The sequence below is a fragment of the Doryrhamphus excisus genome, linkage group LG15 (genome assembly GCF_037039965.1).
Source record: "Doryrhamphus excisus strain RoL-2023G ecotype Guam linkage group LG15, RoL_Dexc_Guam_v1.1, whole genome shotgun sequence".
In the NCBI taxonomy this organism is placed as follows: domain Eukaryota; kingdom Metazoa; phylum Chordata; class Actinopteri; order Syngnathiformes; family Syngnathidae; genus Doryrhamphus; species Doryrhamphus excisus.
This window is the reverse complement of record NC_136371.1, coordinates 16,520,773-16,531,961: the sequence shown is the minus strand read 5'-3', so window position 1 is coordinate 16,531,961 and position 11,189 is coordinate 16,520,773. Positions and strand designations below refer to the sequence as shown.

The 11,189-nt window shown below is 32.6% G+C and overlaps 1 protein-coding gene and 1 long non-coding RNA gene across 2 annotated transcripts; both read right to left on the bottom strand.

Moving 5' to 3' along the window:
• Nucleotides 1-2: 2 nt before the first annotated feature.
• On the bottom strand, nucleotides 3-1,541 carry LOC144901795 (uncharacterized). The gene is made up of 5 exons (XM_078796831.1): nucleotides 1,533-1,541; nucleotides 1,459-1,491; nucleotides 1,314-1,367; nucleotides 255-347; nucleotides 3-167 (listed from the first exon to the last, which is right to left on the bottom strand). The coding sequence occupies exons 1-5, from the start codon at nucleotides 1,539-1,541 to the stop codon at nucleotides 3-5; spliced, it is 354 nt and encodes a 117-aa protein (XP_078652957.1).
• Nucleotides 1,542-1,616: 75 nt separating this feature from the next.
• LOC144901741 (uncharacterized) lies at nucleotides 1,617-3,531 on the bottom strand. Its single transcript, XR_013629831.1, has 3 exons — nucleotides 3,331-3,531; nucleotides 1,767-1,783; nucleotides 1,617-1,652 (listed from the first exon to the last, which is right to left on the bottom strand). It is a non-coding gene; the product is annotated as an uncharacterized LOC144901741 (long non-coding RNA).
• Nucleotides 3,532-11,189: the final 7,658 nt, after the last annotated feature.

Here is an 11,189-nt window from a genome sequence, read left to right as displayed (position 1 = left end):
CTTCACCCTGCAACAGCGGAAATGATCCCACGGCTGCTTTTATCAAAAAACTTTATCAAAACGGTGCGTTCACGGTCAATCACGCTCACCCTGTTTCCCGTCAGCATGGCGGTCTGACCGGCGGCCTTCTCGTTGAAACCCGACGCCATTTGGGACACAAAGTTGCCCTTTTAGGGGAACAAGGAAATTGACTCTTACTACATTTTTTTTTTTTTTTTTTTGAGGTGAACCGCTTTATGGAGAAGTCCACTCACCCCAGGGAGGGAAGGGTAACCTGGGGGGCCCGGCTCGCCTGGATTTCCGGGTATGCCAGGCTCTCCATCAAAACCTTGTGGTCCTTGGAAACCCTGTTGATTGAAAATCGACATTATATTACAAAGCACTTTTTTTTAATTTAATATTTCAATGTTGTTATTTTAAAATGTTATTTTCCCTCATAATATTTTGATTTTTTTTGTAAAATTTATGCAGATTTTTTTTAAGTTTTTTAAATTTTTAATTACATTTTTATAAAACGATTTTTTAAATAAAACTTAGGACACCTCTGGTATAGAATTTCTAGTTCTTGTATATTTGTACATGATAAATCAATGATTCATTGATTCATAAAATGATAAAAAAAAACAAAAAAAAATTATGATTAATTAAATTAAAAGTAAATATAAACCAAATAAAGCAAAAATGGTGCACGCTCACAGACCCATAATTTTTTAATCTAACTTATTGTATTTAAAACCTCTTAATATTCTAATTATTATGTTAAATACTCTTGAATTTGCATTATTATGATGTATAAATGAATATATAATGGTCTCAAAAAATTTAAATAAGATTGATTATCAATAATAATTTGTCGGACAATTATATACCACTGAAATTTTTCACGATTAAAAAAAAACGGTAGATAATTATGATTAATAAAGCCAACTTTTATTGAATATAAACCAAAAAAGCAAAATGGTGTCAAAAATCTGGTCTCAAAAATTTAATTACGATTGTTTATTATCGATTTGTCAGATAATTATATACCACCAAATGTTTTCATGATATGCATTTTATGCCATATGATTATTGATAAAAATGGCTCAGAAGTTAATGTCCAAGCTTCCGTACTTGAGTACCATCTAGTGGCTCACATGTGAATTACACCTCAAATTACAATAATAACTCAATGGTCTCCAAATATGCTATTGATAATATAGATTATCATTTGTAGCGTAATTATTGACCAGAAATATGTTTTATCAATTTATGAATTCATTATTTATGAATAAATACTACATTTTCTCACAGTATCACAGGTTCTAACGTACCCTCCTGCCTTTGAAGCCTCTTTGTCCGGGCCTTCCCTGAGCTCCTGGAGGACCCTGGAATTCAAAAGCGGATAAATTAATAAATTAATTTATGGTGTATGCATATTTTAATAAGGTCGGTGCTTTTATATGATTAAAAACTCACAGACGGTCCCTGAGGTCCGGGGATTCCCACCAACTGGAAGGGGGGGGGGGCACAATAACACACCATGAACACACCATGAACATACCGACCGAATGTAATCATGTGATGTTTTGTGTCTACAAAAAATTAATCATAATTAATCATAATTAATCATAACTTACATGTGGGATATCACCGGGTTCACCTTTCTGGCCCTTTAAAGTACAAATATTATAATATTAACAATAAGATCACTAATTTGAACCTTTCTCAATGGGACTAAAGATATCACATGTTGGGTATTAATTATTAAAAATATGATGACTTACCCTGTAGCCCATGATTTCTTGATGAGAAAGCGATAAAAACATAAAACAAAATGAAATGTTATTATAATAATATTATTTTACTATTCAGACAAGACATTTGTTACTTTACAGCAGGGGTGTCCAAACTTTTATGCTAAGAATTTGTACATATAGCAAGGATTTTTGCTGTATTTTTAAAACATTTTCCAAATATTACAACTTTTTTTATTATTGTTTTATTATTTTATTTTTTTTATTATTTTACAACTTTTCCCTATCATATTTTATTATAATCTACTTTTCCAAAAATTACCACTTCTTGTGATATTCTGACTTTTTAAGAACATATTTTGGAAAAATAAAAATAAGAAAAAAATGGTCATATTTTTACTTTAGTCTCATTAAATTACAGCTTTTAAAAATGTAATTATTATATTTTATTTATTATTATTTATATGTTAAATTAATAGTTTATTCCCAAAAAATTGCAACCTTTTTTCACGGAAATTGGTCAATACTGATCGGCTGTCGATTGATGCACGCATCCATAATTATAATACAACTTTTTTTCGCGTAATATTTTGGAATTTAATTTTGTAAAATTTCTGTCGTTGTTGCGTTTCTTCAGTTCCCTTGTTATAATATTAATATAATAATATTTTCAGACTATACCGCCGGTCAATAAAAAGCTGCAAATAGCCGCCGGGTCATACTTCGGTCACCCATGCTTTAAAAATTGAAAAATCAGCAGTAATTTGACAAGAATAAAATTAAAATATGAATTTATAGTAATATTAATCTAACAAGAAAAAAAAACAAAATTTTATGAGAATAACATCAAAATATTATAAAGAAAAATAATATCATTTTAATAGCATAAAGTCAAAATATTAAAAAAAAAAAAATATCGCAAATTCTAAAAATATAATTTACACAAAAATTAAGATAATGGAAAAATCAGTGTGTGTAATTCCACATAAAAATCAAATATTATGAAAATCAAACAAAAAAAGTTGTAATTTTTGGAAAACTAGTTCTAACGTTATGAGAATATATCGCAATCGGAAATTGAGAGTTGGAAAATATCGACTTTCAGCAAAATCTGGCATCCCTAGTTGAAATATTCAAGAATAAAATATGTGGCACGTTCTAAAAATATAATTTAATATTAAAGAAAACTAAGAAAAAAACACAGTAAAAATTTAAAAATCTGCAACAATTTTTGTAAAATAATACCAAAATATTAAGAGAAAAAGTTGGAATTTTACAAGACTAATAAGGAAAAATAATGTAATTTTAGTAGCATGAAGTGGAAATATTAATGAAAAAAACATAAAGTCAGAATATTATGAAAAACTAACAAAACAATGAATTAATTTAAAATATTAGGTTGCAAAAAAATGATAATGTTACAAGAATAAAGTCAAAATATTATGGGAATAATAATAATAATAATAATAATAATAATAATAATAATAATAATAATAAATGCCCCCTTTGGACACCCCTGCTTTGTTGTTATTGACACTCAAACGTTGCAACAGCTCCCCCTGCGGTCAAAGTGCAGTACTACAGTCAGACTCACCGATGTGCCTGGTGGCGCTGGCCAGATTGTCACACACGGGGCAACACTCGCCGTCCGGCGTGACCATCTTATGGCAGTTGGGGACGACCTCGCACTGCACGTCGCTGCAGATGCTGACGCCGTTGTCGCACACGCACACTCGACACGGCACGGGCTTCCACATGTCGTTGTGGGGGTGGAGTTCGCCCTCCGCGTCGCAACTCGCGCCCTCCACGGGAGCTGCGGCGAGGTCATGCAACCACACATATAATATTGCGAGAATAACGTGAAACTATTGTGGAGATTAAAGTCATAATTATGAGAAGAACATTTTCAACAATAAAGTTGAAATAGCTGGAAAATAGATGAGCAGAAATGTGAAAAACATCTATAATTTTACGAGAATAAAGTCAAAATATAATATCAAGAGAGAACATTTTTCAGAGGCAATTTTACGAGATTAAAATTTTAATAATTTAAGGGAAAATCTTTTCATTTTAGCATCGTAGAGTTGAAATATTAACATAAACATAGACTTTCTTTATTGTCATTGCACAACAACACGTGTAATAATAAATAATAAATAATAAATAATAAATAATAAATAATAAATAATAAATAATAAATAATAAATAATAAATAATAAATAATAAATAATAAATAATAAATAATAAATAATAAATAATAAATAATAAATAATAAATAATAAATAATAGTAAATAAATAATAAATAATTGTAAATAAATATTTGTAAATAAATAAATAGATAATAAATAATAAATAAATAATAAATAAATAATAAATAAATAATAAATAAATAATAAATAATGAATAATAAATAAATAAATGTATAAATGAATAAATAATAAATGAATAAATCATAAAAATGAATAAATCACAAAAAATGAATAAATGAATAAATGAATAAATGAATAAATGAATAAATGAATAATAAATAATAAATAATAAATAATAAATAATAAATAATAAATAATAAATAATAAATAATAAATAATAAATAATAAATAATAAATAATAAATAATGAATAAATAAAAAATAATAAATAATAAATAAATAATTGTAAATAAATAATTGTAAATAAATATTTGCAAATGAATAAATAATAAATAAATAATAAATAAATAATAAATAATTAATAAATAAATAATAAATAAATAATAAATAAATAATAAATAAATGAATAAATGGATAAATGAATAAATGGATAAATGGATAAATAATAAATGAATGAATAAAAAATGAATAAATCATAAAAAAATGAATAATGAATGATAAACAATGAAATAATAAATAATAAATAATAAATGATAAACAATGAAATAATAAATAATAAATAATAAATAATAAATAATAAATAATAAATAATAAATAATAAATAATAAATAATAAATAATAAATAATAAATAATAAATAATAAATAATAAATAATAAACTCGCGCCCTCCACGGGAGTTGCGGCGAGGTCACGCAACCACACATAGCGTCAATCACGGAATTAAACACAAACCCCTCCCCCACACATACCTGCGGATGGGTCTACGGTGGAAGACGCCGCTGGGGTGACGCACACCGGGCAGCACTCGCCTTCCGGGGTCAAGGTCTGGGCGCAGTCGCCCAGGTCATCGCAAAGCACGGTCTCGCACATGGCGCTGCCCGATTCACACACGCAGATCCGGCAAGGTTCAGGGCTCCACATTTCTTTGTTGGCGTATTCTTGTCCGTTGTCGACACACGTGTCTGCGTGGGCAAACGTGCAACGTGAAAAGATCGGACTCTTGGAACTCAGTAGCTACATGTTCTGATTAGATTCAGTCCCCATTTTGTGCTTCAAATGTCCTACAATCCGATTTTATTTTATTTTATTTTATTTTATTTTATTTTATTTTATTTTATTTTATTTTATTTTATTTTATTTTATACCGCTTTTTTCCTCACGCGGGGGTTGCTGGAGCCTATCCCAGCTGTCTTCGGGCAAGACGCGGGGTCCCCCCTGGACTGGTGGCCAGCCAATCCCAGGGCACATATAGACAAACAACCATTCACACTCACATTCATACCTATGGACAATTTGGAGTCGCTAATTAACCTAGCATGTTTTTGGAATGTGGGAGGAAACCGGAGTACAAGGAGAAAACCCACGCATGCGCGAGGAGTACATGCAAACTCCACACAGAGATGGAATTGAACTCGGGTTTTCTAGCTGTGAAGCCAGCGTGCTAACCATTCCTCCATTCAACATGATAAATATAATCACTGACAGGCGTGTATTTATTTTACTTCTTAGCGACTCTTTGGAAGTTAGGACTGTTAGCATCTCACTTCTTACCAGGCTACGGAAGCCGTCAAAACACAAACGAGTGACGTAACAAAATATAAGGAATCGATTCAAAGAATCGATTTAAAGAATAAAATCAATTTATGAGAAAAAGAAAATCTTCGAGACTATATCGTTGTAAATTTAAGGAAGGCGGAAGTGAGAAGGGACGCTTACCAAAATGGAGACAGTGGGTGCCCTCCGTAATAACAGGTGACAGTATCCACCACAGGAAGTACTGTCCAGAAACCGGAAGTAAACAACGAAACAACAAGGAATTCTCCCAATGCTAACTGTGTGAGTCTATATCATGGCTTACTTTCTCTAATACGGCTCTAATAATGTTCTAAATTGATCTAGAAGGCTTTTTGTGCTCTAACTACAAAAATATTCAATTTATTAATAAAGACTCGAACCATCCTACTACATTTGGAACTGAGTAACCACGATAAACAAGGGAATACGCTACTACAACTATATATAGCAAGTCATTAAGGAATGAGATATACACTGCCATCTAGCGTTTTGGCAGAGAATTGCAAGCCGTAAAGTCAGCCGGAAGTTATGCAAAAAGTAATTTTTTTCAACGTAAGTAGCCCATCACTGTTCATAATACAAATATATTACTGACATGCTAAAGCAAGGGTGTCCAGACTGCGATCTAGGGCCCATTTGTGGCACACGGCTGTCTTTTGTTGGTCTGCACTGCATTGTAAACACAGAATGTAACAATAAAACTACAACAAAAATATGTTCATCTATATGTGGTTGGCTGGCGCGAAGACAGCTGGGATAGGCTCCAGCATACCCGTGACCCAAGTGAGGGTTCTATTCTATTTAATTTCCGAGATTAATGTATTATTTTCAATACAAAAAATGTCATTTTAGTAGATAAAGAAAAAGAAAAATAAGTCAGAATATTATGAAAAACAAGCAAAACAACAAATCAAGTTGTAATTCTGAGTTAACTATGGACAAAATGCGATTAATCGTGATCAAACATTTTCATTGATTGAAAGCCGTAGTTATTTTACGTTGATAAAGTTGGAATATTAGAGATTTTTTTTTGTTGCAGTCGTAATATTATGAAAAACAATCAAAACAATAAATTACGTGTTTTTTTTATTTTTGGAAAATTAGGATAAGCGGTATACAAAATGGATGGCGTTTGCGTAAAAATTATAATATTGCGAGAATAACGTAAAAATATTGTGGAGATTAAAATCATAATTATGAGAAGAAAATTTTCAACAATAAAGTTGAAAGAGTTGGGAAATAGATCAGCAGAAATGTGAAAAATATATAATAATTATACGAATAATTTTTTATACGTATAATTTTACGAGAATAAAGTCAAAATATAATATCAAAAGAGACAATTTTTTAGGGGCAATTTTACGAGATGAAATTTGTAATAATTCAAGGAAAAATCTTTTCATTTTAGCATTGTAGAGTTGAAATAGTATCATAAACATAGACATAGACTTTCTTTATTGTCATTGCACAATAACCCGTGTAATAATAAATAATAAATAATAAATAATAAATAATAAATAATAAATAATAAATAATAAATAATAAATAATAAATAATAAATAATAAATAATAAATAATAAATAATAAATAATAAATAATAAATAATAAATAATAAATAATAAATAATAAATACCCCGCGACCCACGTGAGGAAAAGCGGTAGAAAATGAATGAATGAATGAATGAATAAATAATAAATAATAAATAATAAATAATAAATAATAAATAATAAATAATAAATAATAAATAATAAATAATAAATAATAAATAATAAATAATAAATAATAAATAATAAATAATAAATAATAAATAATAAATAATAAATAATAAATAATAAATACCCCGCGACCCACGTGAGGAAAAGCGCTAGAAAATGAATGAAATAATAAATAATAAATAATAAATAATAAATAATAAATAATAAATAATAAATAATAAATAATAAATAATAAATAATAAATAATAAATAATAAATAATAAATAATAAATAATAAATAATAAATAGATTACATCAAATATGAACAATGTACAGCGTAAACAGTAATTTGTACAAATAATTTAAATAATTTAGAATAAATAACAATAATTCATCCATTCATTCATTTTCCCTCGCTTTTTCCTCACAAGAGTCGCGGGGGTGCTGGAGCCTGATAACAATAATTTAAATAATTTATTTTAAAAAGTTGAAATATTATTATTTTTGGGAAAATTTGTTTGGAAATAATTTTTGACAATTATGGGAATACATTCATAATATTAAAAAGAAAGTCAAATTATTTAGAAACTAAAAAAAGAGCAAAGACCGAGGTTCATAGTTTAGCATCGTTACAAAATCAAAGTGGCAAAGTGGCATGTTTTCATTTTTCACTATGTGGCCCTCGCTGGGACAAGTTTGCCCCCCCCCCCCCGTCCGCTCTACACTAAACGTCATGTGACCACAAACATTTTTTCCCGGCTATCTTCAGCGTATTGTCATCTATTTTGGTCAGGGAAGCGTGTTTGTTTCAGGACTTTCAACAATCATAACAATCCATAACATGAATTCTTGCCTTGCGTTTTTACGTGCGAGGACCTGAATGCAACGTGGGATAAAATTCCAAAATGTGACCTGGTATTTAAAACGCCTCCGAAATCATACAGCGTGGTGCCAAATAACGGGCTGATTAAATTAACACATAACATTTACACACAAAGTGGCAATCAACACAGAGGGGGGATTTCCACGTGATGAGTTTATGTACAGTCGGGAATTTTAATTTCAGTGAATTCTTTTCATGTGGATTTGGTGCAGGGTTCTTAATGTTGAATGATGAAAAATCCCAACCCGGCTGCAGGCTGCTTTTGTTGGAAATATGGCCACCTGCGGCAGGCTTGCTGTGAGCCTTTTTCCTTGCAGGGCGTAATTATGTGGTGCAGCCTCTCCCCGAGGAAGACGCTGCCTCTCACTCGGAGTAGTTATTTCAGGGAAAACCACAGTAGATGTAATATAGGTTTTAGGCTTTGGCTAGAACTTGTGGTTTGTCTTTATTTGGGCTACGCCACGCCCGCGGCGGGAATCAAACAGAAGCGCTTTTTGATGACTTTGTTCTTTGCAGTGTTAAAATATCCAGGATATTGATATTAAATAAGTATTCATACGACCGAGTCATTGAAGTGGTCTCATTTCGGATGAGGATGCTAACTTTTCTTAGCATCCTTTCACTTTGGGTGTGTCCCGCGCCTCGTCGGCCCGAGCCTGACCAAAATGAGTGGCCTGCTTTTGTCCGTCCCGTCCACGCGGCCACATCATTACAGGCGTGCAGCACGAAACCCCCTCATTGGGTGCCGATCTGGCACTGAAATAGACCAGCTAGTAAGCTTTTTTTGACACATGTTTGTATATTTGAAACTTGAATCACATTTTTTTACATGTACCTTCATTAATAAGCCTCAGTAACTACTCTAAATGTATGTGCCTTTGTTCCTCAGTAACTACTCTACTCAATGGTTCCTCATTAGGTCTTCATTAGTTCCACAATAACTACTCAAAATGTATGTGCCTTAGTCATTCATTCCTCATTGAGTTCATTAGTTCCTCAGTAACTACTCTAAATGTATGTGCCTTAGTTCCTCAGTAACTACTCTACTCAATAGTTCCTCATTAGGTCTTCATTAGTTCCACAATAACTACTCAAAACGTATGTGCCTTAGTCATTCGTTCCTCATTGAGTTCATTAGTTCCTCAGTAACGACTCTAAATGTATGTGCCTTAGTTCCGCAGTAACTACTCTACTCAATGGTTCCTTATTAGGTCTTCATTAGTTCCACAATAACTACTCAAAACGTATGTGCCTTGGTCATTCGTTCCTCATTGAGTTCATTAGTTCCTCAGTAACTACTCTAAATGTATGTGCCTTAGTTCCTCAGTAACTACTCTACTCAATAGTTCCTCATTAGGTCTTCATTAGTTCCACAATAACTACTCAAAACGTATGTGCCTTAGTCATTCGTTCCTCATTGAGTAAATTAGTTCCTCAGTAATTACTCTAAATGTATGTGCCTTAGTTCCTCAGTAACTACTCTACTCAATGGTTCCTCATTAGGTCTTCATTAGTTCCACAATAACTACTCAAAATGTATGTGCCTTAGTCATTTGTTCCTCATTGAGTTCATTAGTTCCTCAGTAACTACTCTAAATGTATGTGCCTTAGTTCCTCAGTAACTACTCTACTCAATGGTTCCTCATTAGGTCTTCATTAGTTCCACAATAACTACTCAAAATGTATGTGCCTTAGTCATTCATTCCTCATTGAGTTCATTAGTTCCTCAGTAACTACTCTAAATGTATGTGCCTTAGTTCCTCAGTAACTACTCTACTCAATGGTTCCTTATTAGGTCTTCATTAGTTCCACAATAACTACTCAAAATGTACGTATGTGCCTTAGTCATTTGTTCCTCATTGAGTTCATTAGTTCCTCAGTAACTACTCTAAATGTATGTGCCTTAGTTCTTCAGTAACTACTCCACCCAATGGTTCCTCATTAGGTCTTCATTAGTTCCACAATAACTACTCAAAATGTATGTGCCTTAGTTCCTCAGTAACTACTCCACCCAATGGTTCCTCATTAGGTCTTCATTAGTTCCACAATAACTACTCAAAATGTATGTGCCTTAGTCATTTGTTCCTCATTGAGTTCATTAGCTCCTCAGTAACTACTCTAAATGTATGCCTTAGTTCCTCAGTAACTACTCCAAATGTATGTGCCTCAGTCATTAGTTCCTCATTGAGTTCATGAAAAAACGACGTTTCACTTTGAAACAAGAAAAGGGCCAAAATACGCCTCCCGAAGGAGGCGAACTCACCGTTCTTGGCGTCTTCCTGGCAGGTGACGGTGATCACCTGAGCGAGGGCGACGGCGGCCAAGAGCGCGCTAATCCTCGCGCACACGCAAAGGCCCATGACGGCGCTCCGGGCAATGCAGAGACCTCGCACACACGCACACAACACACACACCAGGTCGATACCCAGCTACAGCATCCAGCACGAAAGGTACAAATATCCCTGAATGCACCAGACTCCCCGATGAGCCCAACTCCTCCCTGCGTCTGCTCCCTCCTCCTCCTCCTCCATCACTGCTTCACCCAACCTCCCCGCCAGCCTTTGAACGACACGTGTAATTAAAGGCAGCATCACAATTCTTACCATCAAATACATCAGGGCCAGCAAAGCCTTCCCTGCTGGCCTAAACACGATCAAAGCACTGACCTACATTTTACAACTTCAATGGTAACATTTCTTCCATAAAAAGTCTTTATTGTCTCGTCCAATCAGATTACCATCTTTTATGTGTTGCCACGTTGATGTAATCCGCCCGGGGCCTTCAGAATCAGTAGTGCTGGCCCATGTCACTTAAACTAGATAAGTACTTGGGCTGTTTCTAACCCTAACCACTACTCATTGGTTCCTCATTAGTTCTTCATTAGATCCTCAGTAACTAGTCTTCATTTATGTGCCTTAGTTCCTCAGTAAC